The sequence below is a fragment of the Anabrus simplex genome, chromosome 9 (genome assembly GCF_040414725.1).
Source record: "Anabrus simplex isolate iqAnaSimp1 chromosome 9, ASM4041472v1, whole genome shotgun sequence".
In the NCBI taxonomy this organism is placed as follows: Eukaryota; Metazoa; Arthropoda; class Insecta; order Orthoptera; family Tettigoniidae; genus Anabrus; species Anabrus simplex.
The window spans coordinates 94,450,097-94,469,939 of record NC_090273.1 but is presented as its reverse complement, the minus strand read 5'-3'; the positions used below and the strand labels follow the sequence as shown (position 1 = coordinate 94,469,939).

The window sequence follows — 19,843 nt, the reverse complement described above, 5'->3', positions numbered from 1 at the left end:
AGCATCTAAATTAATGATTATAGTGCAGTGTACAGCCATTATACAATTCTTTTTTGACGTCTGTAATCCTTAATTTTATTATTTCTTTCGTGGCTCTCCGACGTATCCTCGATTTCGTTGGTAATGATTTCAGTGCATCTATTCTCTTCTGCCCTTCTTGTAGATCTTGAGGAAAACTTATTTTTATTCTGATTCAATCATTGGAGATGTTTCTCTTCTTGTGTGTGATCCTTTTTTATGTTGGCTTGGTCTCCCTTTGCAGACTATAGATCACTGCGCTGAGTATCCACCCACGCGTATCTCTTAGCTCTTGTAGGCGATTCCTTCTTAATATCTCGAGTCAACTATGCTATTTTTCGGTGATTTGACTTGTTTCTTCTCGTTTCCGATGCTTTTTCCTTTAATATATCTTTAGATCCTTTGTTATTCCTAAAAGAATTATACCGCGGTCGGTAATTCCGTCCTCACTCTCCGTTGAGAAAATTTAAGATGGAGTTTTCTTAACAATCATGTTTTCTACTTTTTTTTTTTGTAAAACAATACAGCAGACAGTCCACTGTCCGTTTCACCCTGAATACTTGACCGTTCCATGACGTGTATGGCCTTCTGTGTCATCGCAACTGGTGTCTATTCTTTGCTTCCTATAGATTACATGGCCCATACCTTCAGTCGGCACCATTTTGAAAGCTGTCGCGGACGTGTGAACGGGCACAAACATTTGACTGAGCTTCAACAAATCGTCTTGAACTTCCTACCATTTTGAAAGCTTCAGATGTGAGCGGTACAGGCTCTTACGATTTCATTATTGCTCTCCTCTACATCATTGGACGGAATGGAATTTTGTAGCACTTCTGGCAGAATCTCGTCTCCTGTCAGATCTCCACAAACTGCATCTTCGGTATCAACAGCTAAATACATGTCATAACTGACATCAGTCACTACTTCTTGCCATTGTTCTGGTTCCAGGTGCATTTCTAGTCTTTCTGGAACAATTTCTGCATTTGTTTCTTTATTCCAAGGTTGACGATTTCAGAATGAAGGAAATCAAAGTTTCCTGGTGGCCAAGTGATGGTCAAGGCCATACTGATCCTACGCTCATTGACAGTCACAGAGGTAAAGGTTAAGCCTGTCAACAACAGTGACAGTAATTAGGCTAAAAATAGACTATTCTTAGGAATTAGTTGAAGGCTTCAATTCGTGGAACCATTACAAAAGTAATTTGCGATACAATCCTGTCTTTGAATTATCCAAATTTAAGTTTCAAAAGTTTGAATTAAATAAGATTTTTTTGCATTGATTAGGATAGGAATTTCAAGGGTAATACACTTTTATTCAATTTATCCAATGTCAAATTATCCAGAGTCTACTGTATATGTTCTACCTAAACTTCCTGCAGCTTATCCCAGATATTTCTACAGTCACTGGAGCTACCCGGCTCATTTCGGGTTTTGACCAGGGGTTTAAGGCCAAATTCCCTTCCTGAAACCATATGATTTTTCAGGTGAAAATATCAACCTGGGTTCAACTAAAAATCAAATCTCTGCCATCTGGGTAGAAAACTAGTAGTTAAACCTATGGTAATTACACCCTACTATCTTTCTATAAATGACCTAAAATAATATTACAATGAGGTAATTTCAATAGAGGTAAAGTGGGAATTTATTATTTTTACCATTACGGTTTGATTTGCTTTTGGTCAGTTTTGACTTAAATCTAATACACCACTGAAAGACACTGTTAAAAATCCAAGTCCACCTTGTCAATAGTATAAATATTTATTTAATCTGTATCAATAAAATGCTGTGTATGTTTTGAGAACCTTTCTTGTTCTCTTCCTCAGCGACCAAACATTTCACCAAATAATTTTTTATAACTTTTTATAGTACTGACAAGGCGGACTTAGATTTTTAACAGTGACTTTCAGTATTATATACAAGAGGGATACAAATGTAGAACAATGTACAGATGAATATATCAAACTAGAATACCATAACACAATTGCACCAATGAAGTATTTAACACGTTCCGTGCGGTTCGGGTCACCATGTGCCCCGAAACATGTTACTCTTATCCGTCGGTGCGAACTTCCTAGAATTGGGAAGTAAGTAACTACGTCCTAGTTACGAATTTCCGTCAACTAATGGCAACACAGTGTTCCAATTGAAGCAAAGGATCGAGGCATACTGCTAGTTTTGATCGGCCCACCGGTGACCCGAAGGAAGTTTTTTTCATCTTCCATTCATATCGCTTCGGGTCACCCCGAGTCCCGATTGTTGTCTGACCTATATTTTTACGCGGAAATCGCTTAGCGCGGTTACGGTGAATGAAGCCTAGAGTGTTGCTGCCCGCAGATCGTAGATTGTTGTTTAAGGAGTACCACCCTTCTGATATCTGCTTTCTACATTGCTCTTAGGAAAGCCAATAGAGGTTATTGGAGTAGTTATTGACATATTTATTATCTTCCGTATATAATATTTACAAGCAATTTCATGTCCTTTTTTAGGTATGGAGCTTTTACATTCCGACACACCGGTGGCATGGAAAAGAAAGAGGGTTAGGACAGCACTGGGGTGGGCCTATATCACGTTCTGTGCGGTTCGGGTCACCATGTGCCCTGAAACATATTACTCTTATCCGTCCGTGCGAACTTCCCAGAATTGCGAAGTAAGTAACTACGTCCTAGTTACGAATTTCTGTTAACTGATGGCAGCATAGTGTTCCAATTGAAGTAAAGGATCGAGGCATACTGCTAGTTTTGATCGGCCCACCGGTGACCCAATTATTTCAGGCGTCATTTCTGTTTCATGCAATTGTTGAATCGGAACACTGTCGCACAGGTAAATATGCTGGAATGTCTCCTCAACAATAACGCACACAACAAGTGCACTTGTATTGTTTAGGATTTCATACTAGGGAGTAAACAAAGTCAAATTCGTCAGGTCACCGGTGACCCGAACCGATAATAACTAAAGGCAGCATCGGGTCACCGGTGGGCCGATACGACGTAACATTAAGTCATCGAAATTCACTGCCGCAGGGAACGTGTTAAAATATTGATGAAAATGGTAGGTATGCATGAATATTTGAGGTATACTTACTATTAAGTCTTTACTTATACTGGATAGGCCTTTTGATGCGGTTATTTTATACTTTGGAGAAATGACCCTGTCACATGGCAATGGGTAGACTTCTGCACTTTTATATTCCAATTCATTTACATCTATGTCACCATTCACTTGAATAATGCGTATCTGTTCCAATGGTAAACGATAAGTAAAGGCGCAGAAATGCTCTCCATTGAAAGCAACCTGTGGAATCAGAAGTTATAACCTGATTAATTACCCTGAGCTGCAATAAAAATAGATAATTTCAACCATTTTACTTAGTTTTTGAACTTTTGAATATTCAGCAATCTCAATTTCTTATAGGATCAGCTGGAGAAATTCCAACCATGTGATATTTCCGTCTTACTTTTCACCACCACCGTCTTGATCCTCTTGGAGGATCCAAGAAAGATGTCTCTTCCTAATCTGATTCAACAGCTGTATCTTTTCTTGGACAATGTTCAATACCTCAGTGCTGGTCTTCTCCACCCAAATTATCCATTGCAGCCAACACTATAAAAAATAGGCTTTCCTATGGACCATTTAGTGCATTGTGTTTCAGGAATACTAACCAAAAAACCTTTTGGTACACATTGTAACAGTGAAAAGGAAGATAGAAATATTCAATAGTTGAAATTACTCCAGCAGAACCCAATAATATACAGAGCAGTAATGAATTAAAATATAATACAAATTTGTAAATAAAATTTAACTTACATTGATTAAATCCACCTCTTCAATATTTTTACATAAACATCTTAACACTACATGATTCAGTCCCTTACTGGACCTTCTTCAGCTATCTAGGTTGAATCGCAATATGGAAACAAGATTAACAAAACAGTAAAAAAATGTGATATGAAAATACAATGTTCATTCTTCAAATCTCAAAATTTGTCCTATAACAGAGTTCACACAATGGACCATTGATCAAAATGTTATAAAATGTTGAATCATGAAAGGTTAAAAACATCATGTACTACGTTCAATCTTGAGTTAAATGTTGCAAATACAGTATTTTGTAAAACTATTATGTTGTCTTCATGATGGAAATATTTTCCAATAACTCTTCAAGTTATAATATAAACTGTTGGATATGACCTTGTCAAGATGGAATGGAGAAAAAACAGACTTAGTTTGCACAGTTATCTAATCTCTGAGAATAGGATACTGGTATCTCTTGTGGACAGAGTACATGCGTAACTGAAATAGAACTAATGTAATGGTAATTAATCCCTATCATAGACTTTTAGTGTTTGTAGAACAATCCTTGAAGATGGAGTTATGATCACAAAATACCCAAAAAGCTAGCTATCTTCAGAAACTGTTACACACTGAAAGCTACCTGCTGTTGTGCGTCTTATCTCTACTAGGTCAAATATAAACCAGAATTTAAAATTAGCACTTCTTGTAGTGAACAGAAATGGGTCAAGGTTTGAGAAGATGTTTGTGAGGATGTCTGGAGTAGGGGTCTTGATGCATCACACAACACAGAGTGACCGCTCGCTTTAGAACGCTTCATTGTGCATCGCATCATTTCTGACAAAAGTCACCAAAGCGTCTGAAATTTTGAGAAGGCCCCATGCACAGTTTGGGGATGCAATCTTTTCAAAGACCCAGGTGTATGAATGGCACAACCAATTTCTGACAGGATGGGAAGAAGAGGAAAGTGAACCCCGCCAAAGACAACCATGGACAAGCATCAGTCTAGACCAGAGTCAGCCAACTGCGTGTACGTGTGATGTCAGGTAACACCTCACACACTCTGCTCGGGCAGCGAAACGAAGTACTTAGTACGGTAACTGAGAAGTGAAGGCTAGAGGGGCGAGGGGAAACAACGTCATTCGTAGGGGGAGGTCCAAGAACTGCAGGTACAATGCGGTATGTGTAGTACATATTTATCTCTACATATTTTATTGTAAAGTAACTTAGGTGTTATAAAGCAAGTTTATCTCTACATATACAAACTAAACTTGTTTTCTGTCGGTGCATCTTCGGAACCAATATTGAACAAAAAATTGCTGTGTTTTACAATATCATGCACTGTAAAAAGAGTGTTAATAGTAAGAAACGGTACAGTTTTACAATAAAAATAGTACAAAGAGTAATCTGTGAACTCAAAACATATGTTTTACCTCAAAATGTCGATACTCAGTTGCCACTCGTGGGTTTCCTTGATTTTTTGTAGTCTATTTTCGTTGACTAGTTTTTCAGTATTAGGAGTTAATGTTTTTAGAAACACTAAGTTTAAGAGCACACTTCAAATTGTGATCTGACAACTGGCTTCTCTGTTTAGGTTTAGTTGTTTTTAAAATAGAAAAGAGTCGCTCACAGGCATACGTAGAACTGAAAATACTTAACATTCTTGCTGCCAACATATGCAATCGGGGAAACTTTTTTTGTGAGAAATTTCTATAAAAGTCACACAAATCCTTCTTATTTACAAATTTCTCTCTTAGTTCTCTATCACACTGTAAATCTATTAACTCTATTTGTAGGTCTGGATCAACGTTATCTGCAACAGCTGAATATGGCGTGATTAAAAGTTGAAAATCAGTTTCCAGACACTCCAAATTTTTTAATCTAGAATCAAATTCCAAATAAAGTTTTTTTTATGATACCTATCAATATCCTCAGCCGTAGCACATTCAAACACTGTAAGCAGTTTTTGAAAATTTGGAATAGTTCTGTTCATGAACTGACGCTCCCACAAACACAGTTTCAATTTGAACGATTTCACGCTATCAAACATTTCTGTAATTATTAAACCCTTTCCCTGGAGAGAAACATTCAGCATATTCAAATGACCTGTTAAATCTGCAAGAAATGCGAGGTCACAAATCCACCTGCGATCTTGTAGTTTGGGGACTGGCACATTTTGTTGCTCCATAAATGTAGCTATATATTGTCGTGGTTGAAAAAAAACGCATCGAGTACTTTGCCTCGACTAAGCCAGCGAACAGCACAATGACAAGGCAAATCACCAAGTTCACTGTCACTTTCTGCTAGGAATTCCTTGAATTGCCGATGACTTAAGGCCCTTGATCTTATGAGGTTAGTAATTCTAACCACTGCGGTCATTACATTGTTCAGTTCAATGCTTTTCACACAGATTTTCTAAATGTATGATACAGTGAATTGGAACAAGTGTGTGAGCTATATTGAGAGTCTTCATTTTTTGTATTATGAGCCCAACCACTCCAGAATTGCGTCCTACCATAGAAGGTGCACCATCTGTTGCCATTGAAACTAGTTTCTTCCATGGCAAGGAAGCATTTTCAACAACACTTACAATGCAGTTGAAAATGGCTAGTTGGGCCGTGTCTGAAATATCTGTGCTCTCGTCAATTATTGCTAAGGAGTACGCCCGGAAGCTTTTTGTCAGTTCTATTAATTGTAGGTGGACATCATCAAATAGGTCTTGAATTCTTCTCGACACTGTGTGTGCGGACAAGCTGGTAGCTTTGAACTCTTCAATGATATTTGGACAAAACTCCTCACCTGCTAGAATTAAAATTCCTTTACGAATTCACCATCACTGAACGGTTTAAGTTTCTTTGCAATTAAATATGAAATTTTATAACTCAGTCGAACTGCTGACTCACTGATCGAATGTTCGGCAGGGTTATTTAATTTACCTGTTAGTTCTGTAATTACACGCACACTTTCCTCGCCTTGATACCGATCATAATCTGCAGCGTGACACAAACTGTAGTGGCGTTGTAAATTACATCGTTTTGTATACTGTAGCTCTTTTCTACAAACTAAATATTTAGCTGTAGCATTCCTATCATTTTCAACAAATAAATATAGATCTTCCCACAAAGATAAAAAGATCGGAGGGGTAGGTAGCTTGTCGCACCGTGATGTGCCCGGTGTATCCATACTTATGTACTGTACTGTACTGTACTGTACCACTACCACTACGTATGGCACTGAATGTGTTTACTACAAAGCGAGGCTGTCTCTTCGTCTCACTCTACGACAGCGCCTCCCTACCTTCTGCGCTCATACGTCACATGGGCTCTCCGACGTCACACGGGCCCTATTTACAACACACACCAGCGAGTTGGCTGACCCTGGTCTAGACAACATTCATGCTCTACCTAACATTACTGAAGAAGATCGGACCATGAACATTTCTGAAATTGCTTCACTCATAGAAATAAGCTTTGGAAGTGTTCAAGCCATCATCAAAGATGAAATCAACCTTTGGAAATTGTCTGCCTTATGGGTTCTTTGTCTCTTCACCCAGGAACAAAAGAACCAGACAGGATGTTTGTCGAAGGCATCTGAATTGCTACGAGGAGGAAGGATATGATTTTTTTGCAACGCACTGTGACTTCTGATGAGACTTTGATTCATCATTACACCCTGGAGTCAAAAGCAAGCAAGCAAGCAAGCATGGAGTGGCAGAAAGGAGGTGCATGTGGCCAGTTAAAGGCTAAAGAACCCCTATCTGCAGGAAATGTACCTGCAACTTTTTTTCAGGACTATGCAGGCATTTTGCTTGTGGATTTCCTGCATGAATTAACAGTGAATGCAGCCTATTACTGCCATCTTTTGGTTAAAACAAACATCGCTGGCAATCGATCCGAGATGTGCTCTTCATGCACGACAACGCATGACCACACACTGCTGTTGTAATACGGGAAAAGCTGGAGGAAATGCATTAAGACACCTCTGGAACAACCTTCTTATAGTCAGACATGTCACCTTGAGACAAACACTTGTTTGGACCACGGAAGGAAGAAATCAGAGGAAAGTGATTTCATGATGGTGCTGCAGTAGAAGAGTACATGGGCAGCTGGCTGCACATGCGTTTTTAGTTCGAAGATGGCATCAGAAAGTTGCCAATTCAGTGGAAAAAATGTGTCAAATTTGGGAGACTATGTAGAAAAATGAGGTGCTTCTTGGGTATTTGTTGGTGGATTCAACAAAATTGTAAAAAATAATTCTGGTTTATATTTGATTCGCCTAGTATTGGACACTTGAAAAATATTTCTTTTTTCTTAAAAAATAATTGAAGTAAAGTACTGTTTGACACAGCTGAAGCTGATATTCCATTTTATTTGATTTTCTTTTAGTATGGAAATAGTATATTTCTGGTTACAAGTCCCTAAACAAAACTGTACCCATTCGAACCATTTTACAAACCCTAGGAGCACATACAGCCTGTGTAAATTAATTGGAGCATAACAATAACACTAAATTAGAAGTGAAGCTTCCATGGTGTGAAGAATTATTTAATTTAATTTCCGGGTTGAACCGTGTTGTAGTTGTCTGCACATCACGTACAGTTTGCCGACATTTCGAATACATTGCAGTATTCTTTGTCAAGGCAACTGAAGTACCCCTACTCGATCCGAGGTAATCAGCCTCCCAGGCAGAAATTTTGCACTACTAGAGTGGTCCTGACCTTGGCCTTTTATATCCTAGCGTTTCTGGCTGACGTAAGCCCTGGCTGTCTCGTGAGTATCCTGGAAGGTATGTGTCAGAGCCAGGTAGTGGAGGCTTGCTCGCGCTGTTATATAATGGGGTTTCGGCCCATGTGTTTACTTTGTGGTCTGTATGTCTTAAACTATGAATGATAGGCATCCAAGAATTACTGATTTTATATCCTTCTTCTAAATTTATGTTGTTCGGATGTTTCTTGATTTCGATAGCCTCGCGGATTTTTGTTTCCAGATTCCAAGGGATAGCTGCTAGGATCTTGGTCTTGTCAAATGATATTCCGTGATATCCGTCACACCAAGAACCAAAACACATATTTCAGCGGTAGCCAAGCATTCCTATGAAACAAGGCACGGAATATCATTTGACAAGACCAAGATCCTAGCAGCTATCTCTTGGAATCTGGAAAGGGAAATCCGTGAGGCTATCGAAATCAAGAAACATACGAACAACATAAATTTAGAAGAAGGATATAAAATCAGTAATTCTTGGATGCCTATCATTCATAGTTTAAGACATACAGACCACAACATAAACACACGGGCCGAAACCCCATTACATAACAGCGTGGGCAAGCCCCCACTACCTGGCTGTGACACATACCTTCCAGAATACTCACGAGACAGCCAAGGCTTACGTCAGCCAGAAAGGCTACGATATAAAAGGCCAAGGTCAGGGCCACTAGTTGTGCAAAATTTCTGCCTGGGAGACTGATTACTTCGGATCGAGTAGGGGTATTTCAGTCGCCTTGACAAAGAATACTGCAATGTATTCGAAACATCGGCAAACTGTACGTGATGTGCAGACAACTACAACACGGTTCAACCCGGAAATTAAATTAAATAATAACACTAAATTAATTTAAACATGACAATAATACACACATTTTATTTAGCTATTTTATTTAGCTATTCTTTCCAGTTGAGCCATGTTTTCTGAACCTTCCTTACAGTTTGCCGATGTTTCAAATACATTCCAGTATTCTTTGATCCGACCAAATCAGTCTCCCACGCAGCTCCAGGGTTCAACCCAGAAGAATTAATTCAACACTCCATGGAAGCTTCACAGCTAACACAAATTTTATGTATATTTTTCTACACTTATTCACGTAAAACATACCTTCAATCTTCCCTAATAGTAATAGGTAATGTAACCTCCTTCCTCTTTTCTGCAAGCTTTGAACACATTTTTAAATTCACAGTGGTATCTATTACAAGTATGTTTTTATGGAACAGTCAAGGTTCGTGAGTCGTCACAGTCGTCATCGTCGAGCTCCAGTTTGCTGGATGTGGTGTATAAGTGCTCACCAGTTCTCCCTGTCAGATTCTAGTTTCTGTTCCTCTATGTCCTCCCACTTGAAATTCCTCTTACTGACCTTGGATTTCATTGTGTTTATCCATTGATTCACTGGACTCCATACCAGCCTCTCCCTTTTCATGTATCTGTTAAAAGTAAACTCCTTGCAGTTCTTGTTTTGTTCATCATCATAACATGTCCAAACCATTGTAGCCTGAGTCTTCCTAAAAGCTCAGTAACAGGCATTTTGATACCAGCCTTCTTCCAGTTTGCTTCATTTCTAATCTCGCCTTTTCTAGTCTGTTGGTTCATTGTTCTGATGAATTTAATTTCTCTTAACTGCATTTTACTATTAGCCTTGTTATTAACAGTACATATTGAAAGTCCATAGGCGAGAACTGGAATGAAGTAGGTATGAAACATTGTCAGTTTTACTTTCTGGAGTATTTTATCACCTCACAGATTTCTCACACGAAAATAAAATTGAGAAGCTTTCCGAGTCCTATTACGTATTTCTTTGCTTTTGAAATGATACTTCCATGGTGTTTGAAGTTAGAAACAGATTGTAACAGAGTTCCCTCCAGAAAAATGTGTAAATCTGTGCCTTTCCTGTTAACAGTCATTTCAAAATTTTTGTTTTATTAATGTTTAGTCCATATTCTTTAAACCTGTCAGTCCAAATATTTAGTTTATCCTGTACCATTCCATTTTGTCCCCATATCAGAAAATCTGGGAACATCAGAGTGTTAGGCTCTTTGCAATGTTCTTTGATGGATTTTATGATCTGATTCACGACAACGATGAACAGGAGTGGTGACAAGGCACTTCCTCGCTGGAGTTCTCTTTTGGTTTCAAATCAATCTGATCTTCCATCCCCTACTTGGACACAGCTAAAGCATTTCAGATAGAGCATCTTTACTTTAATCAGGAAGTTTTTTTGCTATGTGCTTTACGTCGCACCGACACAGATAGGTCTTATGGCGACGATGGGATAGGAAAGGCCTAGGAGTTGGAAGGAAGCGGCCGTGGCCTTAATTAAGGTACAGCCCCAGCATTTGCCTGGTGTGAAAATGGGAAACCACGGAAAACCATTTTCAGGGCTGCCGATAGTGGGATTCGAACCTACTATCTCCCGGATGCAAGCTCACAGCCGCGCGCCTCTACGCGCACGGCCAACTCGCCCGGTAATCAGGAAGTTTGGCACACCTATTCCTTGTAGGCATTCCCAGATTATCTCCCTAGGTACACTGCCGTAGACCTTCTCGATGTCCATAAAAACCATATTCCCAGTGCTCCTCTGTTAGCAATTTGATGGTATATATCAGGTCTGTAGTGCTTCGCCTCTTCCTGAACCCATGTTGCTCCTCTTCCAAAAACTGTTCTATTATATTCCTTCTTCCAATTATCTTCTCCATCAGTTTAAGTGAGTGAGAAAATAAAGTGATGCCCCTATAACTTCCTCATTTCTTTCTGTTTCCCTTTTATCCTGTCCTCTGGTATCCTGTTCTCTTTCCGGATGACAGAGAGTACTCTATACAGCCACTGTATGTTTTGTGCTCCAGCTGCCTTTATCGAGTCAGCAGTGAGGTCGTTAAACCGTGGGGACTTACCATTTCTCATGTTCTTCAGCTCAGACTCCACTTCTAGCTATGTTAGCTGATGTTGTGCTCCATCACTCGCACTTAAACTGCAATCTTCAGAAATGTCATTTTGAATTTTTCCGCCAAAAGAAACTCAATAACTGCTCCCTATTTGGTATGCACCTCCATTACAGACACCATTTTGAAGGCTAGTTACAGCGCTGCCACCTATCGGAAATTAATGTGTTGCATTTTATATTGAACGCCGCTCATAGTACCTACACAGACAGCTAACTCTCTTTGTGTAATGGAAGTATTCTATGAGATAATGCTACAATTACACTATGCTTCTTGGGAGTCTCATCTATTGAAGACAAAGGTATTATTAATTGCACAAGGAAACTTCAAAAATTCCTCAAAAGTGATACACATTGAAATAAATACTATTTCAAATGTAAAACAATTGTTACACATATTAATTACCAATGAATTAAGAGTGCAAAGAATGTATAGACAGCATGGAATCATGGAATCAAAGAACAAGCAATGTGTTAGCACACTTTCCAACCACTCAGAACCAACCGTCTCTTTCTCTTACTGGAACGAAAGCTAACCTTGATTGAGAAATATAATGAATAAAATATATACCTTACCAGAAATTCTTCCTCTGATACAAATATTTGCAATTGAAATTGTTGGCCACGTTTGAATGGGAAACGTTTGGGTGACGAGGTTTCCTCTTTTCCCCAACGATTGTCTATTCTGTAGTTGCGTACCACGAGATTCTGTTCGAAGCGAGGATTCAGATGGAATGCCAAGTCTGCTGTGGGACCAGAGCCACAGGCCAAATTGACAGACATTCTGCACACAAAAACAGAACAGACTATAAATTTCTTCCACTGAGAAATATTTACAAATTGTGTGTGCCACATCTTGCACTTTGCTGAGCAAATTCTCCACTCCATGAAAATTCCCAATTATGTTATAAAACTAACAGTCATAGGAAAAGTACAAAATAAAAGTAATTGGGCTCAATTACAGTTACCTGAGAAAAATCCACAGTTCTAGCCCTTCAGGCAAGCAACTCAAGTGATAAAAACATCCTAGGATATGAGCTACAAATTTAACATAAATAAAATTTAATCAAGTATGAGTATATATTCTTTATTTATTTCTAAAAGTTACAATCTTTTTCTTAATCATTGTTATCACGTCGATTAGATTACCAGTTTGCCCTTTCCTACCATTCATCATCATTATCATCATTTTCCTTTATCCAGCTGCAGCCGGGTAGGGCAAATATGGTTCCTCTCCACTTTCTTCGGTCTTTCCACCACTCCTCCTCCAACACTGTATCCCAGTCCAGGTTTCTTTCTACAATACTGCGTTGGATTGTATCCTTCCATCTCAATTGTGGTCGTCCATGGCCTCTCCTTCCTTGCATTTCCATCACCTTTTTTGGCATTCTTTCGTCACTCATTCGCTTTATGTGCCCAAACCATCTTAATCGGCTCTTCTCTATTCTATCATTCAGTTTTTCCACTCAAATTTTTTCCTGGATTTTCTCATTCCTTATTTTGTCTCTTGTACTCTTTTGTATCATACTTCTTAAGAACTTCATTTCGGATGCCTGTATTCGACTCTCATCCTTCTTTATCACTGTCCAAGTTTCTGCTCCGTAAGTTGTTATGGGTACGTAATACATCTTGTACATAGTATCCTCTGCTTCCATTGGCACATCTTTGTCCCATAACATGTTTCTTATACTATGATAGAAACAACTTCCAGCTTGAATTCTCTTACTAATCTCAGCATCCAGTCGAGCATTCTCCATTAATTCACTCCCCAGTTATTTGAATGTTTCCACTACTTCCAGGGGCTTGTCTGCAAGTCTAATCTGACCTTTCCCTTCTTTTTCCCCCTCTAGTCATAACAAGAGTTTTATTTTCTACACTTATTTTCAATCCACATTCTTGGATCTTCCCATTCACCACATTCAACCTTTAACCTTCCAGTCATCTTCTCTCCATATCATCTGCAAATAACAACATGTTCATTTCTCTTCCTCCATATGCAGCTTTTGCTGTTCTCATGATGTCATCCATTACTACTGTAAACAGGATTGGTGACAGAACACTTCCCTGTCTCAGCCCACTAGTTATTTTGAACCAATTTGTCCTGCCAACTTGTGTTTGCATGCAACTACAACATTCCTTGTACAATGTCATGATCATTTTTATTAATCCCTGTCCAATTCCTTTTTGCACTAGACTGTCCCAAACTCTAGTCCTGGGGACACTGTCATATGCCTTTTCAATGTCAATGAATGTCGTCACCGTATCATTCCCGTACTCCCATTGCTTTTCCATTAGTTGTCTCATAATGAAAATGGGCTCTATTGTTGACCTTCCACTAATGAAACCAAACTGATTTTCCTGTATCTGATTCTCAACCCTCAACTTTATTCTACTTTCCAGTATCCTTTCCATTATCTTAGCAACATGGGGTATTAGAGTAATTCACTGTAGTTCTTCAAAACTTTCTTATTACCTTTCTTGAAAATTGGGATCATTATTCCTCTTTGCCAATCCTCAGGGACCTCCGTATTCTTTGAGACATTCCTGAGAACCCTATATGTCCACTGCAGGCCTACAGCTCCAGCTGCCTTTATCATCTCCGCTGAAATTTCATCTATTCCAGCAGTTTTTCCATTGTTCATCTTTCTTACTGCCATTTCAATTTCATTTATTGTAATTTCTTTATCCATTTCTTCATCAACTAATTGCCTTTCCTGGTCATCCATTGAATGACTGTCCTCAGTTCTTATGTTCAGCAACTTCTGAAAATACTCTCTCCATCTATTTCTTATTTCTTCTGGCTTTGTTATTATTATACCACCTTCATCCTTCACAAATCTGGTGTTTACTTGATCTCTCTTTTCGTTTCTTAAGATACCATACAGTAATTTCTTGCTGCCCTACATATCATCTCTCAATTTCTGTGTGAATAATGCCCAGCTTTTCCTCTTTTCTTCCACCACTACTTTCTTGGCCAAATTCTTTGCCTCCACATATTTTCTTCTACTTTTTTCAGTCCTAGACGTTTTCTATGCTTTCCACGCCATTTTCTTTTCCTTCACTTTAATCTTTACCCTATTATTCTACCAGTGTGTCTCTTTGTCTTTCACATTTCCTGATGTTCTGCCACATACCTTTCCTGCACATACAACCAGTGCTTCCTTAAATCTTTTCCATTCATCTTCAACATTCCCCACCTCCGTCCTGGGTACAACGGGTATTATTTCCCTTTGAAATTCTTCTTGTATGCTTTCCTCCCTCAACTTCCATACTTTAATTCTTTCCTCTCCACACCCATCATCTGAGCGGCTATTTAAAGGACTGGCCCAGCTATTCCAGCTGTTAGTGGCAGAGCAAACAACAACAAATTCTTTTCACAATAAGTTCTAAACTGAACAAGATATGGAAACAAAATTTTCCACATACCTTAATGAAGTCCTCTAGTATCTCTGTAGGGTGTGGTAGGTAATGTCACACTTTCCTGGGTGAATGGGAATACTACACATTCCAAAAAAATAGCGTGTTTCACTAATAATTTTATTTTTGAAGCACACTTTGCACCTTCTTCAGGGGAACTTGTGGTGGAAATTTTAAGAGAATATGCTTTTTTCTCTTCCCATCTAACCTAAATGATGGATCCTTGGCCGCTGCCCTTTTTGGCGGCAAAATTGCAGGACGTTGACTTGGAGCTGATGACGTAGATGGAGCTGAGATTTCGGAGAGAGGTGACTGTACTTGTATGTCGGGTTCACTTTTTACCCCGTTTGAGAATTGCCTGGTGTTCCTTTAGATCTTTTGGTGCACATCTATTTGACCGTATTGTTCCACATACGGCAGTGTTCTGTTCCTGTAATTGTTTTGCGAGTCCAACGCTATTTGTAATAATTGTCCATATAGACTGTATACCCCTGGCCAAGATAATTTTCAAGTAGCTGAAAAACTGTGCTTTGTAAATTCGCATCACTTGCATCATTTATATTGTCCCTACACGCCATGGTTACACTTCAGAATGTGATTATACACATGCTTGTGCAATCACAAACCAACTATGCAGCTAGTTGTGCGAACGCTAGGCTACCTTCAGAAACAAAACAAAGAAAGTGCATTGGGAGGGAAAATCGCTGTGGCCATGTGGTTTCTGGTGAGTAGAAGCATTCATAAGGGTATTACTTTCATCTCTCTCGCACATATTTGTGACCAAAATAGATCCCAGCTGCGTAGGAACGGCTCCAGTTCAAGGTTGCGCTTATCCGGGCTAACTCTGATACGGTCCACAGCATGGTCATGCGCTATAGGCAATAACTCGGATACGGGCGTGAATGTGTTAATGGGGGTTTTTCAATCCTTCCCACTTTAAATTTTCCTATCACAACTATGATCTAAGGCTTCTTCAGGCTTGGCTGTTACGTCTAAAAGGTTCTTCCGGTGTTCTTTCTCTATGATTATAATCAATCGTGGTCTTTGTTCTTCTGTCTCCCCAACCATACCTTGTAATCTACTGACTGTTGTTCTTTCTAAACCAGGTGTTTCCAACAATCATTTGATTCCTCATGAAAAAATCCACCAACAACTCACCTTCTGGATTTACATTTCCAATCCAAAGGGCCCTACAACATCTTCCTTTCCTTGTCTTTCCATTCCAACTTGTGCATTTAGATCTCCCATCAATAGTACTTCCTTATCTTCTATCTGTCTCTCCACTTCCTCTAAGAAGTCCTCTAGATGTTCATCTATGCAACCAGATTGTGGGGCGTACAACTGAAATAGATCTTTCATGCCATTTTCAAACTGGAGTCTAATCACCATCATCCTATTGCTGAGGTATTTTGTATATTCCACATATACTTGGATTTCTTTTCTAAGTATGATGGCCACTCCATTTTTTGCTTCAGGTCCACTGCTGTAATACAGCCTGTATCCTCTCAGAGGAATCTTCCCTGTATCCCTCTTCTTGGTCTCGCACAATCCAAGTGTGGCTATATCTTTTTCTATCATGAAGTCAACCAGTTCTTCTGTCTTACCCGTCAGTGTCAGGACATTTGCAATCTTGATGTAGTTTGGTGCTGGTTGCCCATTTCTCGCAGTTCCCTCAGCACCTGAAGAGCTGCGCATCGCTTTTATCAGGGAACGCCCTAACCTTTTCCGAGGCACCATATCTGCTTTGTCCATATAGGCTATTGTTACGACAGGCTCGCCACACCCAAAGGCATTTTATACCTACTGCCAGGTTCAAAATTAGGCCGCCCCTAACATGGAGACAGACGCCTTTTGTAGCCGCTCCTCTGGAGTACAGACACTACGGGTTTGCCCCTTCCGCCATCTCCACCGTACCAAAGTCCACCTTCTCCTCCGTATATGCCGTTGAGGTCTTCACTCGTAACCCTGAGCTGGGACCCATACCAGATGTTACACACCGGGTCAGTGTGCTCTGGGACTCTCATAGGCAGGGGCGCCACTCCCTGGGTAGGGCTGCCTCTGAAGAGGGTCCCTACCTGCTACCTACTCTTCTACCATTATGAATGCTAATATAAGTCAATGCATTGTTTCACTTAAGCACCACTATGAGTGCTAATGTGAGTCAATGCAGAGTTTCACTTAAGCCCTTATAACTACATTGGGTGTAGACATTTTATAAAAAAATCAAAAATGCTTGAGAGTATTGAACCAAAGAACACATTACAGAAAGAATTATGTAAATAAGTAAATCTGGCTAGGATATGATTTTAAAAAAAATAGTTAAGAAAGGCTGCTTTTCTGGAACTGCATTTATCCAGAAGTGATTTTCGAATATTTTTTTTAGTTTAATGGAGATATCCAAGACTCAATTTGAAACCTTTCCAGGCACTTTAGCCCTTCATCTTTTGGCACAATTTAGAAAATTGCTTAATTTTACGATTTTTTTAGTATGGGGCTCCCCACTTTGACTGCGAAGAATTGTTTTTAACATTAAAAATTTACTCAATTATTCTTTTTCCCAAAGTAATCAGTAAAATTGCAGTTACTTCAAAGAACACAAGTCTTCAGGGAATCACTGAAATTTTTTTCACATAAGGATTAAATGATACCAAAGTTCACAAGGGTTGTACATTACTGGTACTCAATTTTGTGCTATTTTTCATAGAGACGTTAACTGGCTATCATCACCAGGCAAGGCTAGTCAGTCTTTCAAAATGATTGCTCCCAAGCAAAATTTGAATGTCACTTTCGAGTTTTCATTATTTTCAGGATAACTCATTTAAAATATTTATTCAAATAGGGGAATAGAAATGCCTTAACCCTTAATTAGTTGCTCACAGAGATTTCCTCCAGGCTGATTACATTTTGCATGGTACTGAACTTCTCAGTTGAACTGTTGGTCTCCCCACCCCCATACCTTTCTCCTTGTTCATTTGGACTAGTCCTGTCAGCATTTCGGTGCGATTGTGCATCATGTGTGCGAGTGTGGGATCATTGTTGTGACGAGTGACATCGCCTGGACGTTTCCTCTGTGTGCAAATAAGCAAATTACCTTATATTTAGTGCATATTATTTATTTTCTAGGTCGATGACTTTGTTGCTCTGTTCTTCTAAACGTATTTTAGAAAAATATTTCATATTTCATATGATGTGATCGTCGTAGGTAGTATCGTAAGACAATTCGTCACAGTTAAGGTCTACAGTATTCTGATTTTAGATCAAACAAACTGTGTAAGAATAACCAACTAATACTTAAAAGGGTTTCTTTTAATTATACGGAAGTATACTGCAAATGAACATGCTAAACCAACATCTTAAAAGACGAAAATTGCGTGCATTTTTAACCCGGAGGTTACATAATAATTTTCACGCGACTAGACAAGGGTTAATCCCATTGCTGTCACATGTTTAATCCGGCTCCATTCTCGACCAGGCATGAGAGAGTTTTTAAAAAGTAACTATCATCGGTGGAAAATGGTAAATAAAAATGTAAACAGATTCTGGGATGGGTTTAGAGCAGTTGTTGAGGAATATAAAAATAGGTTTGTACCTTTAAAGGTGGTAAGGAATTGTAAAGATCCACTATATTATAACAGAGAAGTAAAGAGACTAAGAAGAAGGTGCAGGTTGGAAAGAAGAGTTAGAAATAGCTATGGAAGTAAGGAGAAATTGAAGGAACTTACTAGGAAATTGAATCTAGCAAAGAAGTCAGCTGAGGATAACATGATGGCAAGCATAATGGGCAGTCATACAAATTTTCGTGAAAAATGGAAGTGTATGTATACGTACTTTAAAGCAGAAACAGGTTCGAAGAAGGACATTCCAGAAATCATTAATGAACAAAGAGTGTGTGTAGGCCTATGAGAGGATCTCTAAATGGCAGAAGTATTCAGTCAGCAGTATGTAAAGATTGTTGGTTACAAGGATACTGTCCAGATAGAGGAGGGGACTAATACTAAAGAAGTATTCAAATTTACCTATGACAACACTCACAGTAAGATACAAAAGTTGAAAACTAGAAAAGCAGCTGGAATTGATAAGATTTCTGGGGACATACTTAAGACAATCTGAAGTACTTATTTGACAATTGTTTGCATGAAGGAGCTATGCCAAATGAATGAAGAGTTTCTATAGTAGCTCACGTGTATAAAGGAAAGGGTGATAGACATAAAGCTGAAAATTACAGGCCAGTCAGTTTGACATGCACTGCATGTAGACTTTGGAAAAGCATTTTCTGATTTTATTAGACATGTTTGCAAAATTAATAACTGGTTTGACAGAAGGCACTTTGGGTTTAGGAAAGGTTATTCCACTGAAGCTCAACTTGTAGTATTCCAACAAGATATAGCAGATATCCTGGATTCAGAAGGTAAAATGGACTGTATCGCGATTGACCTATCTAAGGCATTTGACAGGGTAGGTAATGAAAGATTACTGGCAAAAATGAGTAATTGGACTTGACAAAAGAATGACTGAATGGCTGGCTATATTTCTAGAAAATAGAACTCAGAGAATTAGAGTAGGCGAAGCTTTATCTGTCCCTGTAATAATTAAGAGGGGTATTCCTCAAGGCTGTATTATTGGACCTTTATGTTTCCTTATATCAATGATTTGTGTAAAGAAGTGGAATCAGAGATAAGGTTGTTTGCAGATGATTTTATTCTATACAGGGTAATAAGTAAATTACAAGATTGTGAGCAACTGCAAAATGACCTCGATAATGTTGTGAGATGGACAGTAGGCAATGGTATGATGATAAACGGGGTTAAAAGACAGGTTGTGAGTTTCACAATTAGGAAGAGTCTTCTCAGTTTTAATTACTGCATTGATAGGGTGAAAGTTCCTTTTGGGGATCATTGCAAGTACCTAGGTGTTA

The 19,843-nt window shown here is 38.9% G+C and overlaps 1 protein-coding gene across 4 annotated transcripts in view; it reads right to left on the bottom strand.

Moving 5' to 3' along the window:
- Positions 1–19,843, bottom strand: part of LOC136881317 (galectin-8) — a 366,233-nt gene that overhangs the window by 89,004 nt on the left and 257,386 nt on the right. For all 4 annotated transcript variants that reach the window (XM_067154130.2, XM_067154126.2, XM_067154127.2 and 1 more), the window contains 2 exons: positions 12,088–12,295; positions 3,099–3,308 (listed from right to left, as the gene is read on the bottom strand). In XM_067154130.2, coding sequence (XP_067010231.2) covers positions 3,099–3,308; positions 12,088–12,295 — 418 coding nt within the window. The remainder of the gene's footprint in view (positions 1–3,098; positions 3,309–12,087; positions 12,296–19,843) is intronic.